The 17,386-nt window shown below is 41.9% G+C and overlaps 6 protein-coding genes across 6 annotated transcripts; 4 read left to right on the forward strand and 2 right to left on the reverse strand.

Moving 5' to 3' along the window:
- Positions 1-189: 189 nt before the first annotated feature.
- On the reverse strand, positions 190-1,150 carry EAF01_010852 (uncharacterized protein; the record flags this gene model as incomplete). The annotated part of the gene is made up of 2 exons (XM_038919109.1): positions 190-1,006; positions 1,095-1,150. 2 exons carry the CDS (start codon positions 1,148-1,150, stop codon positions 190-192), a joined length of 873 nt encoding a protein of 290 aa, XP_038765392.1.
- Positions 1,151-2,218: 1,068 nt separating this feature from the next.
- On the forward strand, positions 2,219-3,013 carry EAF01_010853 (uncharacterized protein; the record flags this gene model as incomplete). Its single annotated transcript, XM_038919110.1, has 1 exon — positions 2,219-3,013. The coding sequence occupies one exon, from the start codon at positions 2,219-2,221 to the stop codon at positions 3,011-3,013; it is 795 nt and encodes a 264-aa protein (XP_038765393.1).
- Positions 3,014-5,406: 2,393 nt separating this feature from the next.
- On the forward strand, positions 5,407-6,738 carry EAF01_010854 (uncharacterized protein; the record flags this gene model as incomplete). Its single annotated transcript, XM_038919111.1, has 1 exon — positions 5,407-6,738. One exon carries the CDS (start codon positions 5,407-5,409, stop codon positions 6,736-6,738), a length of 1,332 nt encoding a protein of 443 aa, XP_038765394.1.
- Positions 6,739-7,841: 1,103 nt separating this feature from the next.
- EAF01_010855 (uncharacterized protein) lies at positions 7,842-8,808 on the forward strand (the record flags this gene model as incomplete). The annotated part of the gene is made up of 4 exons (XM_038919112.1): positions 7,842-7,856; positions 7,906-7,975; positions 8,034-8,160; positions 8,349-8,808. The coding sequence occupies 4 exons, from the start codon at positions 7,842-7,844 to the stop codon at positions 8,806-8,808; spliced, it is 672 nt and encodes a 223-aa protein (XP_038765395.1).
- A 2,284-nt stretch (positions 8,809-11,092) lies between these two features.
- On the forward strand, positions 11,093-11,275 carry EAF01_010856 (uncharacterized protein; the record flags this gene model as incomplete). Its single annotated transcript, XM_038919113.1, has 1 exon — positions 11,093-11,275. The coding sequence occupies one exon, from the start codon at positions 11,093-11,095 to the stop codon at positions 11,273-11,275; it is 183 nt and encodes a 60-aa protein (XP_038765396.1).
- A 4,780-nt stretch (positions 11,276-16,055) lies between these two features.
- On the reverse strand, positions 16,056-16,888 carry EAF01_010857 (uncharacterized protein; the record flags this gene model as incomplete). The annotated part of the gene is made up of 5 exons (XM_038919114.1): positions 16,056-16,115; positions 16,175-16,428; positions 16,492-16,504; positions 16,561-16,696; positions 16,761-16,888. 5 exons carry the CDS (start codon positions 16,886-16,888, stop codon positions 16,056-16,058), a joined length of 591 nt encoding a protein of 196 aa, XP_038765397.1.
- Positions 16,889-17,386: the final 498 nt, after the last annotated feature.

Genomic DNA, 17,386 nt, shown 5'->3' on the forward strand with positions numbered 1-17,386 from the left:
TCTTTCGACTGTGGTTTGTCTCTTAGATACTTACCTGGTGGATTGAAGACTTCACCAGAGATCTGATAGCTCGTGAGGAACAATTCGAAAAATATGATCCGAATAAAATGTATTATCATCGAAAATATCAAAAGCGATATATTCTCTCTCCATCATCAAGCCCCTTATCCTACTCCAATATTCCCCAACTCAAGCATCTAATTTCTCAACCTTCTCATAGTAGTTACTAAGATCATTCAATGGGTTACTCTTTTCTATAGCCGATGTACCATACCTCGCCACCTGAATGACATATCCCATATTAATCAGAAGCTCAATTCTCAACTCTTCAGGAAAATCCTTCGAATTCGTTTCGAATAACAAAGGAGGCATTTCCCATGTCAGTAAGTCGAGAAGGAATTTACGTATTAGCATTCCCTTGGTGGTATATTTCCACATGTAGGAAAGCCATGGTGTCATAATGTACCCCGTGGCTTTGGTGAAACGATAGTACTTTGTGATGCACTGATTCTTTAGAAGTGGTAGTTTTGCCATGTCGGCAAAGAGATAGAGATCGAGAAGATTGGCCATGTGGGGATAACAGAAGTTTGTTAGTGCTACATTGCTGGTGGCAATCAGATCACTGATGGTCGTCCCCAGATTCTCATTTTCCTTGGAGTCGCTAATTTTCTTCGCGTTTGTCTTTCCCTTAGAAGTGTCCAAATCGATGAGCGGTCCTTCATCGATTTTTTGCTCCTTCTCGCTAGTTTTCGCCTTTTTAGCTTTCCATTGCGCAATCTCCTCATCTGCATCGCCTAAATCCAGTTTATAAAGCCAAGCCTCAAACAACTTGAAAACCACATCATTTGCCTGTGGAAAGTTGATAGCGCTGTAATCAATTCCGCGCGAATAATGTTCGCAAGCCCCTTTAAGTAACGGAGCGTGTCGATACAAAACATCTTTTTCGAGTGTATATAAGTTTTTATGCTTGCCTACTCTTACTTGGATTGTGTTCCGCTCTATTGCCCTGGGAGTGGGTTAGGTAGTGTTCTCGCGCGCCTTGGATGTTGTGCAGTATATGAAATTTTCATGGGATGAAGGATCAATGGACTTACTTCTGCTTTTCGATTAGAGCTTTGATTTCTGGGGAATTGCGACTTGGAAGGGACATTTTGAATTATCTTTTATAGGTCTTGGGGATTTGTGAATGGCTGGTTGAATCTTGTATATTGACTTCTAGAGAAAGGTTGGTATCAAGATGGTTTGAAAACACTTAGTGAAGTCGCTTCATCCAACTTTTTGTAGAGCGTCTCTCAGAATAGCTGTATATACAAACAAGTATGTAAATCTCTCAGTCTATTCAAAAGGTAACTTATAAGTATACGGCTTTCTCTGTTGCCGTACAGAAGCGAGGAGGGAGTACGGCTTATCTCAGATTTGATGCTTGGGAATCTACGATCCTGAGTTTGGAATATACGTTGAGACATTAATTCAAGAATATCTGTGCTGCACTGTGCACACAGCATATTTATACGGCGAAATAGAGAAGTCGATTCAAATGACTTGTTGGTGTAGAAAACTTGAGAAGTGTGCGGTTGCTTGTGAATGTTTGATTTTTCCAGATGCAGAATACAAAGATTTCGCATTGAATTTAATCGTTTAGAGTATAACAAGCAGGAGATTTCAAAGGGAAGGCTCTTGAGAGTAGTGTGATTATTCTTGTTGATTAGTTCGCTCGATAGGTGACTTGTTAATATCACGTATAGTATTTTTGTTTTGTGATTGTCATATTATCATCTAGACTCCCTTCTATTCTGGAAGAGTTGTGCATTCATAAAAATTTAAATAATTATACATTTATAATAGTAATACTGAGAAACTGGGTTTACTTTGTTTATCTGAGATTTAGATGTGAATAAGTTGAATGATGACTTCTCATAAGTGTTACCCTTTCGGTTACATAACTTACAAAATTGATTTCAATTCCTCAAATTTGAATCTTGACATGGAATTGGCAAGATGAAGTAGAAAAATAGATGATCGACACAGAATACTTGTCAGGCTTGGTTCTAGGCAGGAGGCTTGGACAAAAATCTCACTTTTCGACCAGCTCTTCGGCCACCTCGTCAACCTTAGCGGCCACTCATTTTGAAAGACCCCCAGTCCAAACCTCACCTATTCCTAGCGGGAACAACCCTATAAATGCGTACTCGCCCCAACAATACCCCCCATCCACATCATGTATCAACAAAATTATTCCAGGCGTGACGATGATGACGACGACGACGACTACAACAACAACAGACGCAAAAAGCAAGCTCATCCTCCCGCCAGACAAGACAACGAGGGCAGACCTCTGTATCCCGTGATCCCCGCTTTCGGCGTCGCCATTTCTCCTGCGCATAAATATACCATACATGTATATCTTATTTTCCATCGATTCGATAACATGGAGTCTGAAAATTTCGTCGCGACGATGTCGTTTCGCACGATGTTTAATGATTTTGGGGGTATGAGGGCGGTGGATTTTTCGCCTGCGACGGAGGATGCGGATCCGCTTTTCGATGTGAATGGGGGCAATCTGAGGGGCGTGATGGTGGCGCAGAGGACGTTTATGTGTAAGATTGGATGGCTGAAGAGGATTGAGGGGAAAGAAGACGTGTATTTGCGGATTAGGAAATGTTTGCCGTGTGCGATAAGGTCGGATAGCATGACAGATGAAGAGTGGGAGGAGAGAAGAGTGAAAGGGCCAGAATCCAGAACGGAGTGGATTTTAAAGGCTGTTAGGGTGCTGAAGGAACAGAGGCTATGGGAGACTTTACCGAAAAATGAGTTTCAGGCGAGGCATAGGGAAGTGATAAAGGTAGCCTGGAAGAATAGGGGGTTAATTAGCTTAAGACGGAACCTCTCGTTCGACGTGAAACAAGCGAGGTGCTTGGATAAGATTATGGATGATGTCGGGACGGTTTTGTATTCTAAACGTGAGGAAGCGTTGGAGGGGAACCCAGGGAGACATAGAAGGAAGGGGGGTTGACGCAGGGGTTTAATGTTGATCTTATAGGAGATGATGTTTCGTAAGCAAGCTATGTAGAGGCAAAGTTGAACTTTTTGAGAAACGAGTATGTTATAGAAAAGAGTAGTGGAGAGGAGAGTAGAGATAGATATTAGGTAGACAAAATGGGTAAATGGAGGGTGGAATGAGTAGACGAGAATAGAAGGAAGTAAGAGGTATTTGTTTTGAACGAGTAGTATTGTATCACTTGCCTTAACATTGCATGATGCTTAGAATGCTCAATTCAAGCACAAGCATTCAAGTGAATGTCAAGATCTTGAATATTAAGCTCTTAAATGCAAGTATATAACCAGAGTGTTCAATAGTCTGGACTACAATCCAATAATAAAGATTATCAAATCCTCAAAATCATTTAAAATAAACCGGATCATTTGAGATTTTGAATTTAATTGAAGTATTGAACTATGTCCGAATATCTAATTGTGTTTAGATATTCAGAACCTTAGGTTATATTGTTGGATCGCAATTTGGACTATTGGGTGCTGAATGACTGCGAACTGCCTGGTGTATATTAGCGATTCCACTTTTAGCGACACAGATATAACATTTTACATCTACCTACCTAGTTAGGTATCTAAAGAACTTCTTCGAACCTTTGTGATCTTCCGATTCAAATTCCCAAAAGAACTAATTTGCTCGATTCGAAATATAATTATCTAGTCCACTAGTGAGTGTATGGACTGACGGGACACTGCACAAATTTCGCCGGCAATATCTGTTGCAAAACCGGTTCTGATATCTTGAGAATCGGTACAATGATCCATTGAGAATTGAACAATAAAATGTTGGCTTGTAGTATCAAACAATCCAACAATTGATTTATAAGAAATTTTCAAAGTAGAGAAGTGACCCGTTGGTCCATCCATCCACTGGTGGTCGGTCCGTCTGTAAGAGTTATCCGTCTCGTCAAGACAGTCCAGGTGGATAAAACTCGGGTAGTTTCTTGATAGAGACGCACGCCTTACACGTGACATGTGAGCTCGCCTTCGATCATACGAAGTATATATGTACGAAATGTTCTCACCATCATTCCTTCTGCTCCTAGACTCTTATTATCTACTCCATATATCCATTCTTAATAAGAGGGTCTCCTGTCACCCCTTCTGGAGAAAATGGTGATCAAAGTTTCCCTGTTGTTGTAGATTTTGAACGTTCCTTTAACAACATTACCTAGGTATCTAGACGGGTCTAGATTCAACACCTACCCCATACATTGACGTCCAGAGGCTACCGAGGTATTGATGCATAATACACATTCTCGATGCTCATACAAGCTTATCCAACATCAGGAACACTGATTCGATTGTTCGATACCTGTACCTACTTTAGGTTTGTACGATGAAGAGTAGTGTCGTGTCTCCCTCGATCATACCGCCCTTTCAAAGTAAAGTATGTATGGCTGTACTACGTAGATGATTTGTTTCCGAGTAAGTACCGGTAGATATGCATGCAGTACATCTGTCTTACCATGAGACGCTGAGGCTTACAGTCTGAGCTCTCATTGCCAACTGATAGCCATTGGGTTGGTAGATCGTTTATGCCTTATGTGATTGAATTGTGGTCATTGGGCCATTGCCCGGGCCATTGGATCTGGCAATAGTTGGTTGGTACAGGCTAGCTGGTCTTCCGACTTTTCGGGTGGAGACATCGAATGGTAACGCTGGGTTGGTTGTGTACATATACCTAGGTAGTTCTAGTCGCTGGCCTCCAGCATTTTGGTCACGTGTTGTATAAATGACGTAGTTGAGGCGTAAATCCCCTTATCTTCCCCCTTGATTTTTGCTTGTTAGTTCTCTTATAAATCTCGCTTCATGCAGTCAATATGCACAATGATACAATTTTTATCACTCCAATCTTCACTCCGGCCTCACTCCCCCCACGCAAACATCGGGATTCCTTTCAGTGAGTGCCACGCATACAAATATTGCAAAGGGAAAGGGAAAAAAAAAGGAAAACAACCTCATGACCCTCAATTTGTAAGACGATAAAGCTAAGAAGAATTTCCGATATTTTGGAGAAGGTTAATCCGTTCACACTTCTTACTTTTCTTTCGAGATTCCATCCATAAATTTTATATTCTGTTACTATCACATCAATTATAGACGACGATACTAAAAAGGTGTACATTACTACCAAGCAACCAAGAAACCAATCACGATTCGTCCCGTTCTAAGGGCCACCCCTCTAAACTCAATTCGACCCCTCCAAGCTCTTCTTTACTTTGTTCCATCCAATACCAATCACCAATTCAACCTTGCATCATAGTTCAATCAAGGAACGAACCCTAACTTTCATCATTCTACGAATCATACTATAGACCGCACTATACTACGGGCCAACCCGATCCTATCAAGATGGATTATCTTCCCATAGGTCTCCAAGCAACGGACGTTCTCCTCGACAAACATTTTCATAAAATTCCTGATAAAGCATTTAGGAAAGAAACTTACATACCGCGCGTTCCTTCCAAACTGAGCAGGAAAAAACGTAGGGAAAAAGAGGAACGAAGAAATTCACGAGATCAAGGAGAAGATCCAGAGCGACGAAGAGATTCAAGAGATGAGCGAGAGCGAGAAGATTGGGAAAGAGGAACACATAGACAAGAAGAACCATATAGCAATCCAGAAGTCGAAGAAGCAGGCTACGAATCAGAACCCGATTATACATCTAGACAACGCGAAAGAAATATGAGGGATAGAAAGTGGGAAGAAAGAAGGGAGAGAGATAGAGATTTGAGAGATATTCCAAGACATAGTGGCGCGGGTACAGGTACAGGTACAGCTTATGGATATGGGTATCCTTATGAAGAATCAAATCGATCCAATTCTCCACCATCGCAGATATATAGTCAACAACCACCACGTCTTCGTCCCGAATATCTTCCAAAGTACGGTGCTCCTCGACCATTAGACCCTGCTAGTCCAAATCCTTATTACTTTCCTCCTCCACCCATAGCACCATTCCCAGATCCATTCGACAGAGATGACAAGAGAGGAAATTATGATTCAGATGAACGATACGAAAGAGAAAGAACACGCAGACCAAAACCCATTCAAAGAAGTAGCTCTTACGATGATATCCACAGTCAACGCAAATCTTATCCCTCAAATCCAGACCAAAGAATATCCACTCGTAACGCCAGTCGCATACCTCGATCTGATCATGGCGAATCTAAAGATTCACATGCGGGTAGTGTGAAAGATCGTGCCGAACGCTATGGACTTAAAGATGAAGTCAAAGGATTATTTACAGATTCATCAAAAGGAATAGCAGTAGGAGCGATTGGAGCACTTGCAGGAGGATGGGCGGCGGAAAAGTTTCAAGAATCACAGACAGGGAAGGACAGAAAGGATATGGGAGATCGGGCAAAGATCTATACGTTACTTGGAGCTGCGGCGGGAGGATTGTTGGCTAATGCTGTGGTTGATAAGTGGCAGGATGGAAAGGAGGAGACGAAGGAGAAACAGAAAAAGTGGGATAAAAAATACCCGGATGGGAAGATTGATGGGGATGGAGAGAGGGGGGATAGGGATGAAGGAAGAAGTGGAAAGGAAAGGAGAGATTCGGTCAGGAGTCGAAGGGATAGGGACAGAGATGATAGTCGGGAAAGATATATGGCTTATGATGAGAAGACTAGAAGAAGTGATGGAAGAGGTTATGAGGGGGGTAACGATGGATATTGTTGAATTGGGGCTTGATGTTACTCATGATATGAACGAAGAATATGACTCGTCGGCAATTTTGGAGATGTGATTGGAAGGTTACCAACGAGCGTGGATTTGTTACTTGAACTTGGATGCAACCGCACTGTATTTTATCACGAATTTACGAGATGATGAACTTGGGATGTAGAGAAAAGAGAGAGAGATGGCAATGGAAAGAAGATATAGGATGGCATGGAAGCGATGATTTAATCTGATTTACTTGGTTTAATTTGCTATTCACTTGCTAATCTGCGCGCATGAATTCATATAATTGTTTATAATACTATCGCTTAATGAAATGATTGAAATGATTCAATAGTAAATCTACCTTCCTGGTAAATTGCTCTTTCCTAGAGATTCATTTCGCTCCTCTACTATGAAGTAGAGCGAGACACCCCACAGTCTCCCCCCACACCCTTACAAACCTCTCCCCCAATCCTACTAAACCTTTGGCCTTGACTCATAGTCACTATACCTTTTCTTTCTTTCTTTTCATTTTTTTTTCTCTCGACACTTGGTCAAATATTCGCCACGTCAATACCATCTCATCCGTTCGAACATACCTGTATACCTGGTTCTACCTGACGCATGGCCTCCGGAAATAGTAAATATAAATATACGTATTGATGCCATGCGGCAAGATGAAAATGATAATACAATAGCTCGCGATTTCACTGAGGAGCAAGATGCTGGATGGTGATTGCTCGAAGATTTAATGAATCGTGCTTTAAAGTATCGAGTTGGTCAGTTATTATTTACCGTTTTTAAGAGAATACATTGGATGAAATATAAGGCGCTGAGCAATGATTGCAGCATCGAAGATCCAACACTCCGCTGCTGTCTGGCTTTGGACTGGATTAGAAGACCCACAGAGGGTTTCAGAAAAGCAATACCCGATCAAGCCTGAGCTGAGGTACTTGACTGGGAGTCATGTCGTTCAACATTGCGGGAAGTTTCAAATAACATGAACTGGCCTAGATTTTCGGATGTGTCTAGGACATACGCCCTGGCTCCTTGGCACAAGGGAGATTGTATTCGGACCAGCATCTGAGTTGGGAGCACATGAACATTGGACGGTTCAAATAATGATTCTAATTACTGTGAGTTTTGATTTGCAAAAATGATTCTGGTGTTGTTGTGATCTACTAGGCAATCCCAGACGACGCTGAAAATCGAGTATCTGAGAAAAATTGGCGGCAAGGTCAATTGTTGGGAGACGGTATGACTAGGGTGATCAAAGTTAATTACAGGACCTTTCAGACGGCGTGCACTTATAGCAGGTCTTTCAGAGGCAAGTACATTCTACGAATGGCGTCATGGCAATTCCAACAAGCTCGACTCACCCGCATTGGAGGACAAGGTTCAAGTTTTCCTCGCTCATTCATTAGAAGCCGATAATCGCATGTGCGATATTAACGTATATGCCGTCGGTGCTGTAGATTAAGCTTTAATGTATCAAGTAGCGAACTCTCATCCTGATGTCTACACGGACGATTAAATCATCACCCGAGAAGAACAGAAGAAATTTCTGGACTCACATGCCGAGATAAGCGAAGATTAGGAAAAGTTCGAAGATATCCCGGAGAATAAAGTGCAGCGAAGTACCAAGAAGTCACAAAGGTACAAGCGACGTTGGGAAGTAAGAGTGTCAAATTCAATGGTTTGGCCTTAGATGATATGGGTGATCTTGGCCTAGTCGAAAGCAACGGCTCTAAAGAAGTCGATCTTGGTGAAAGATGTGAAGTCGAGTTCGATGACGAGGTTGAAGATAATCAAACCAATAGAAAAAAGAAATCCGCATCGTTTTCAACACGTGGAGATGGGAAAGATGTTAGAGTGGCCAATCTGAAAGAGAATACTATGACTTCTGAGCTCACAAAGTCATCTAAGCTTACAAATACCAGAGATATTCCATACGTGCACCATATACGTTGTCTATTGAATTTTCTTCTTCATTCTCATGCTGCAAAACGCGAACTCATGTTTGGTGACCAGACCAGTAGAGGAATACTGAACACGAATCATTGGAATGGCCGGTCGCGAAAGTCTTGAAGATTCAAAACTGGCGTATCTATTATGCTCGTAGGACCGAACCCTCTTTCAGAAAATCTTCCACATGATGTGGTCGAAACACCCGAAAACCTAACTCATGGTGGTGACTTCGATGAGAGGATGAAAACGGCGAGAAGCAATCCGTAGATCACTTCCTTGAGTAGTGAAGAGGGCATGATTGCAATGAACAATTGGCTTGAAAGTTTGGAATAGTACATTCAACCAACCATTTTCGGATAATCGTGATTATTTTATGGATGACGGACAATTTTCGTAATCTCAAGGCCAATTAGAGTGAGTGGATGTATGTTGATAATGATGAACATGGCTGAGTAATAGAGAGCTATTGTGCTTATTAGCTGTTATTACACCGTTCTTCTTATTTTATAAGGTCTAAGTAAGTGTCCTCCTGGCTATCGACTTTGCTTAGGAGTTAGCTAGTAGTATTCCATACAATGAGAAATTTCAATCAGTAGGTATCTTAATTGTATGCTAAATGCTAGCCAGCTCTCCTTTCAATTCCAAAATAAAAGTGACCGACACCCTCAGAAAGAAAGAACTTGAGCCTTGAAATTTCATCTATTCATGAGTTAAAAATACTGGTTTAATCGAGAGTTAGATAGATATATATATATCTTAATAGTAAGTAGTACAGCGACTAAATCAATACGTTTTCATTTATTTATTATTTCGCTTACGCAGAGCCCCACTCACTTCATTAATATTATTCGTGTAAGAAAAAACAAGCGGAATTTGATTATATTTATAATATCTTTAGTACTTTCCGATATTACTTAAATAACAAAAGAACATCTCTTTAATTTGATTAAATATATATAGATCATTTATAATCGATTTTAATTCAACTATTTCAGAAGATTCAATAGAAATTTGAATGATTAGATCCCATTTGTTTTTTTTCCTTCAACATATAGCCGTGATCTATCCCCACCAAGCAGCCCACACTTACCATTTTTCTTATGCCTAGTGTCATTACCCACCCCACTACCAAGACACGCCTCTGTATATTTTCAAATAACCTGCTCATCTACAACAACAGCAAAAACAGGCGTTTGTGGTTTAGTGGGATAAATTCATTATTAGCTGGGTTTATTACAGTATCCGTAATGCTGCTTTGAAGTTACGGTTTCTATAATACGTGAATTAGTTGTAAATTTACCGGTTTACTAAAATATGCGAGCTATACAAGAACTAACCCCCATAATCATCAACCGAAACTGGTGTTCCGTAACAGGGGCTCATTAACCGAAACTAGTGTTCCGTAACAGTGACTTCGAAAAGTCGTCTTGATTAGCAAAACCCCTATTAGACAGCATATCTTGCATACTAGGAGTACATAGTATTTTGTTACTAAGGTTTGAAATTATATTCTGCAATTGGTTCTCTATCCCAGAATCTTTACCCAATGTTAAACTCCCCGTTGGAGAAGACCAGAATATGACGGACACGCCAGGAAATATCATTTTAGCTGCAACCCAAGAGAAAAGCCAGTACGTGGAAGATGTGCCAATGAGCGGTCCAGTCTCGTCATCACAATCACACATGGCGCCTGCCACTATCGAAGAAGACTAGGATATGCAAGAAATATCATCGATCGACTCAGTAATGGAACTTCCAGAAGAACCAAGAAGATCAATGCCAATCCCATTATCTCCAGACATACCACCAACTGTGATTATTAATGTGACAAATAACAAAATAATAACTTTGTGGTGAGTGATATGAAAGTCATAATTCTTAACTGAAAAACGATAACTGACCGGCAGCAGAATGGAGGAGTCGATTTCCATCAGCCTCTGTACCCTGATCTAATTCTACCCCGAGAGCATAGAAGGTCACTGGCTCTTCCAGGAGATTCTATAAAATCTGAAGATAAGATTGATCAACCTGGAACAACATTTAGTCCACGATCTCGTGTATCTGGAATCTCAAACGATAGCCCGAACTCTTTTCAACCGGAGATTTTGATACAAGAATATAATGGGATGATGACTTAGGAGTGTAAAATTAAGATTCAGGATATCAAATCTTATCTCGAAAAACGTCATGGTTGGATTTTAGTGATCAACACACCAAATAATGGCTTCAAGACTATCCCAACCAGTAAATTTCTTGAACGTGTTCAAGTAAGAAGCGCTAATAATGAAGTGTATTACTGCTTTAAGCGTAAAGCCTATGATAAGATCAAGAATCAACAACGAGTGAAAAAGTCTCGGAAGCCTGGAGGCCTGGAAGACCTATATTAATTAGAAAACATATGGAAATGAAACGGGAGAAAGGGCTAGAGAAAAATTTAGACCAAGAAGCTCTGAAAAAAGAGCAGCCAAATCAATTGAAGGGAACTGCTATAAAAGAAGAAGAAAAGGGGAAGTCGAAAGAAAAGGAGGAAGGGGAACAATCGGAGCAATCGAAAACATTTCACAACAACGCAGAAGGAATAAAGTAGCAAGAAGAGTTAGAGAATCCTTTAATCAAGCAAGAAGTAAGAAGTTCTAGCAGCAATACAGCTAGATGGGATGAGAACCAGCAGAGGCCTGATATTACAAATACCAGCATCCTTGGCAGCTCATTAGAACCGAATCCGAAACCAATTATGAGCCCAACAGGTGTATTATCTTCATCACCTTGATTCCTTTATGGTACAATGAAGAGGAACCTTTCAAGACCTATTCTTCGAAAGGAAGCAAGTCTCGATGGGCAAGCACGAAGACCTGTCAATCAATCGATGGGGGGAAATGAAATCGAGAGCGGGGGACCGCGTGGATCGTTAGATTTGTTTTCACTTGATGATTAAATACTGGTCTGATATCCTTCTTGCCCCTCTTGTCGAATTTTCGCCCCTGAATGTAAAGAACCGTTGTCCGGAGTTTCGTCGACATCCCAATTTCCCAGAGCTTGAGCCTTTTCACCTTTTCTATAAACAACTTGAGGAGCACAGTCTTTAACTCTTCTCGAACAAAACATTATCTACAGGCAAATCTCAACATATGCATAATGAATTCTTGTATGTTCGTAGGGGTATCTTACAATCGCTTCGTCCTCATATGCCAGGAGAGTTCCAATCACACTCTCATACCTCAAAGTCATCCCGCAGATTACATGGAGGATTCCCAGTTATCCGGCTTTATATCCCACATATGTTTTCTCATACGACTAAGAGGAAAGGCGTTGTTCACTGGTGGTCCCTGTCACGGCGTACAAAAAAGCCGGCTTCAACAACTACTTCGGCTCGGGAAACTCTTCACTTAACCAACTAGCCGTTGTACACTTCCCAGTCTTCTGTACTGTCATTGTCACCGGCCTTCTGCTTTTACACCCTACTTTGGGACTATCGTTCGGTAAAGTTCTGGCGGTAATCTTTGTTCGACAATGAATCGATGTATTCCGGATCGTTCTTTGTCTTCAACAACACAAGTGCTTCCGTGACAGATGCATCAAGCTCTGACTTTGATGATGGCTGTGTAATACAAGTCAATGTAGAAGAGTGCGATGGCATCGCGATATTTCATCGGTTGCTAGAGGATGGTGTATCATTATATTTCTGGTTTCCATGTCCACAAATAATGTGGAAGGAGCTATAGTGGTGAGGCTGGGAGGTATGGTGGGAAGAGGTGAAAGGATTATGTTGGTAGAGGGTCGAAGATATGCTGAATGGATGTGGGAGAGTTACGTTTTTGATACTCGTTCATATGTGTACAAGAAAAGATCCCTTTAAACTTTGCAAGAAATAGATTCATCAACAAGAGGAAGCAGAATTAGCTAGAGCAGAGGCGATTACGGGCAAATTTTCTTTGATCTTCGCTATCGTCTATGCCCTACACCCTTCACTATCTCACCCTGTGAAATATGACACCCCCATGTATCCGAGGATACCAATCAGATACCCTTTCACTCCCTAATTTGAACTCTTACCATTTTGTCTAAGGAATGCATAGACCGACCTTCCAACGGAATACAGTCCTAGGCCAGAATAGGCAATTTCATATTAAGTTAGGCTTAACTTACATAAAGGTCTAGGCTATACGTCCAATAATTGTGTAGATCAACCAGGAATCCCATCTTCTTCGATAGGCGGTCCCATTTCGAACTTAAATTTTTCTTTTCTGATTTGTGGCGGGCTGCTTGGCCATGGAGTTATCAATATATACGGCATGATGCATCTCAATAAGGATTTTCTATCAACAGCTGATAGTTGGATGTACAGAGAGGTTATTTTTAGCTACGATATGAGTATCGATTTGGATAACGGGTTTTTTGGTAGAGGCAGTCATCACAGTGGCAGTTGTGTACTCAGGTTACGGGAGTGCTAGTGGCGAGTTACCAAAGGGAAAAGAGGGGTGTTTAGAAATGGCCAGGGCTTACAGATGTGTGACTCAACCCGGAAGCAAAGACGGTACCAGCAACTCCGAGATTGAAATAACGAGAAGAGTACAGCTGGTAGATGAAGGAAAGGTGGATAGACGGAGTGAAAGGAAGAAAGGTGTACAGAAAGTGTATATAGAAGAGGAGAAACATGAGCCCATTGGATTATGTTATCCACCATCATTAGGCAGATTGTAGGAGTCATTTCTGGCAGTAGTAATTCCATCACACAATAGAACAACGAGACAAGTATTGAGGAGGAATAAAGTAGCAAAGAAGGGAAGAGTTGAGGAGATTCGGACATAAGAACAAGTATGTTAGAAGAAAGCGAGGAGACGGCATGTGAGATGGAGAATCATGAGGGGGGAAGCATACGTACCGTGGGACGAAGCGCAGAGGTGATGCGGAAAAGAAGAAGAACAAAAACAGGAACCTGTGGCGCGCTAAAAATAACGAATCCGAGGAAGCAAGAAAGAAAATGGATGTGCGCACCAGTGTACGCGAGGGATCAGGAGAGACAAGTGACATTCCACTTTCTCTTCCACTCTCACAACCATTTCTTACCAACCTCGATCAGAGGGTCCGAGTGACCGAGCGACCTCGAATATGGTTGTTGCGTCAGCGCCAACTGCTTCTACAATCTCGAATCATGAACGGTGTCATCGCGGGAAGGTGCCGTGTTGTATTGTATAGGAAATGTGATTTCATTGGTATCTATCTAGAAAGTGAATAATACATGGTTCTATTGGAAAACTGAGGAAAGGGGTGCTAGCTATAAAGCGTAATTCTACGTATAGGAAGCTTCGTCATAATGACGAACCACTCGACCAAGTTTCGGATCTTCTCATAGATCATAAGAAGCCGATGAAGGAAAGATCATAGAATCGGTTCTCTGCTGAAGAGTATTTGGGCGCGCCAAGATAGCAAGGTGATGGTGCAATCTACCGGTCGTAGGAGCTTTACCGGAAGCCTTCAAGTACCAATAATGGACCACACCAGTCCACACCTCTTTGTCTATAATATCGGATTCTGTAATAGCCGTCCTGTAATGTCCTAAATCTCCCAGACATTGGATCCAAGTATCTTAAAAACAGGCACTGTCTCGTATACCAAAGCCATTATTGAATATGCCAAGTAGGAAAATGCAAGCATATGATCAAATGAACTAGGTAGTCGATGTCTAAGAAATGCTAAGAATGAATGGATTCCATATTGCCACAGTCTAGCAGGCATAGAGTATTCTGATGCTAACAGGCGGAGAGCGGGGCTAGCAGATGGACGCTGGGAGACAAGAAAGAAATCGTGATGCTCGTCGAGTAGAGAACGATGCAAAGCAATCAGAGCTCGCCACTGCTTCGTGTCTAGTGTTCCCTTTGAGGCTTTTTCATGAAGAGACTCAATGCACTCTTGTTCCAGCTTTACGAGACGATAGAATATGGGTTCGGCATATGCCATTTCTGGCTGAAGAACAATATCGTTCTCCTCACTCTGAGATTTGGACTCGATATTCAAAGCTTGTATAGAAGTGATATTGGAGGGGTCGAAGGATGATCTTGGGAATAGTGGATCTTGAGTAGATTAGGAAGAATTCAGGGATTGCTTAGCGGCTGCAGAGGCAACATTGTTCTGCGGTGTTACGGGATGTGCGCCTTGGATTGTGGTTGGAGACGGAGATGACATTTGAGCCTAGGGCTTCGAAGTCTGGACAAGGTTAAAGCAGTTTTGGAGAGATCAAAAGTCGCCCATATGAATGACGAGTCTTTATCAAGAGTGCTCAATTTAAACGAGAGATAGATTATCTAGTAGGGTTTGGGAAAAGAGTGTTATATTCATTTATGTATCGTGTGTCGTAATTTGATGTTGGCGGATTGGAGTCCCGTAGTCTCGTAGCTCGTAGGTCTCGGTTATTATACACCACATAGCTTCTCGTATTTCTACTACCAGGCCCCACGGCCAAGAGTAGCCATTGACGACCGTCTCGATATCTGCTACTTCGAGAGTTACTTCCGGGGGCTTGCCCGGACGAAAAGTAAATGAATTGGCTAGGGATTTTCCATAGTTTATTGATCGCACAAATATCGGAACTCATTACTCTCCCGCCGCCCCCCCCATGCGCAAAGGTTACACTTTTACGTGCATGGCCCGCAAAAATTTAACCTTTGCGCCAGGGAGGGGGGAGTAAGCGCTTGTTAGCGAATATCCAAGGATCTCTAGAGCTCCGGAACACAAATCTCCTTTCTGTGTGTCGGGAAAACAACACGTGATAGTTCTATGGAACAAACCTCGTTTATGTGTGTCCGGAAAAAAATGATGTGAGACAAACCAGGCTTCACACAAATGAAAAAGGTAGCCTGTCGTGGTACGTGGCATATACCAGGACCAGCTTCCCCGTGTAGTGCGTCAGACAATCCGTCCATTGGAAATCCCTTCCCCCACTGATTTCCGAGGGAAGCACTCAAATCCATACACCAGCGAAATGCATCAGATATCCCCTCGAATCCAGAAACCAGCGAAACATGCTCGAAATACCCTTAAGACTCACCCCCGATAGATTCAAGAAGTTGGAGCTTGAGAGAGATCACGATCAAAATCGAAGGGTCAGTCACCTATCGAAGGCATGCTGACTGCTTTCACTTCGAAGATGCCTAAGGATTGCGACGGTCTCGATTGGCTTCGTGCTCTCATAGGGTAGGAATATCGAAGATTGTAGTGGCCTCAATCTTCTCAGGCCTGCCTTTGTCTCAATATGATTCGTTGGTCTCTCGTAAGGCTTTCGCCTCTATAGGGTAGAGCTCGCTTGCGCCTTTGCATAAAGGACCCTCGAAATGCTTGGAGATACCCTTCGATATACTCTTCGATATGCCCTAAAATCCTGGAAGAGAATGCGAGATCCAGAACATTGAGACCGTCGCAATCTCCAAAATCTACATTCCGCAACAATTTAGCCATGAGTTTATGAAGAAGTATTTGTCCTTTGGCACACCTCATATAAAATCGCTTGCCCACTCAAACAACATGCGTGTGATTCAACAATAGGACCGGGGCGTGATGCAGTGAAAGTTGTCATCAAAATCAAAAGGGCCAACTGAACTCGTGTGCGCTCATGCAAGAAGTTCACCGGATCATTCATCCACAAAAACCCAATCAAGTCTTTTAAATCGATGATCTTGGCGATAGGCTTCTTACGAGTTCTTGTACTCAATCCGATTTCCCCGCGAGAGTATTTCTTATAAACAACTATGATATTTGTTGGCGAGTCACAACACAAAAAGAGAATGGCATTATTGTAATACCACTTACAGTCTGAAGCTCTCTTATTGATCCCATATCCGTATCATGCTTTCTCTGATATATTGCTTTAAATCGAACAGAGTATTCAATTAATGATGATACGGAAAGACGATCGCCCAATTGTCCACGACGCTCCTTTGCAAGCATAGTAAAAAAAGCCTTCATGACTCCTATCACCGGCGTCAAAGTAGGTTCATTGATTCGTGGAAGGTAACTTCAAATTCAAGAATACGTTATTTGATTGGTTTCCCAAAAAAAAGGGCTCAGTTGTAACTCACTCTAACCAATACTTCCACACCAGATCATGACCTCGTTGGGTCGGACGAGCGGATGATAGAGGAGTTCTATCTGTTGTGCCATCCTCAAGATCAGCAAGTAATCCGTTGAGCGAGAGTTTCATTGGCATGATATTAAAAATCTAGAATAAGGATCGAAAAAAGGCAAGATGGCGAAATCGAAAAGTGAAAGAGGAAAGGAAAAGAAAAGGAGGCATCGTCACGAAATGGTGAGAAAGGCAAAGAAATCGAGGTTGATCGTGGTTATCTAAAATTGGAGTCAGGAAATATAAATTATTGAAGTAAACCGAAACAAATGAAGATGTCGATGTCGGTTTAGGAGAAACGGTTTCGAAGAGCGGCATGGATTAGTAGATATCAATTCAAATATTTTGGGGTAGGATATCAAAAAGCGTTTGTGGTTTAGTGGTAAAATCCATCGTTGCCAGCAATCTCTTCTTTCATCAGAGGAGTGCGAAACAACCTCGATGGGCCCCGGGTTCGATTCCCGGCGAACGCATCTGTTTTGTTTTTAGGAGTGACGGGAGATCAAGGGGTTCAGTATCATTAGTTAGGGAATTGAGGATTGTTTGCTTTTTGCGACTGTGTATAGTTTTGAATGGATGGGG

The sequence above is a fragment of the Botrytis porri genome (genome assembly GCF_014898465.1).
Source record: "Botrytis porri strain MUCL 3234 chromosome Unknown BPOR_018, whole genome shotgun sequence".
Taxonomy (NCBI): domain Eukaryota; kingdom Fungi; phylum Ascomycota; class Leotiomycetes; order Helotiales; family Sclerotiniaceae; genus Botrytis; species Botrytis porri.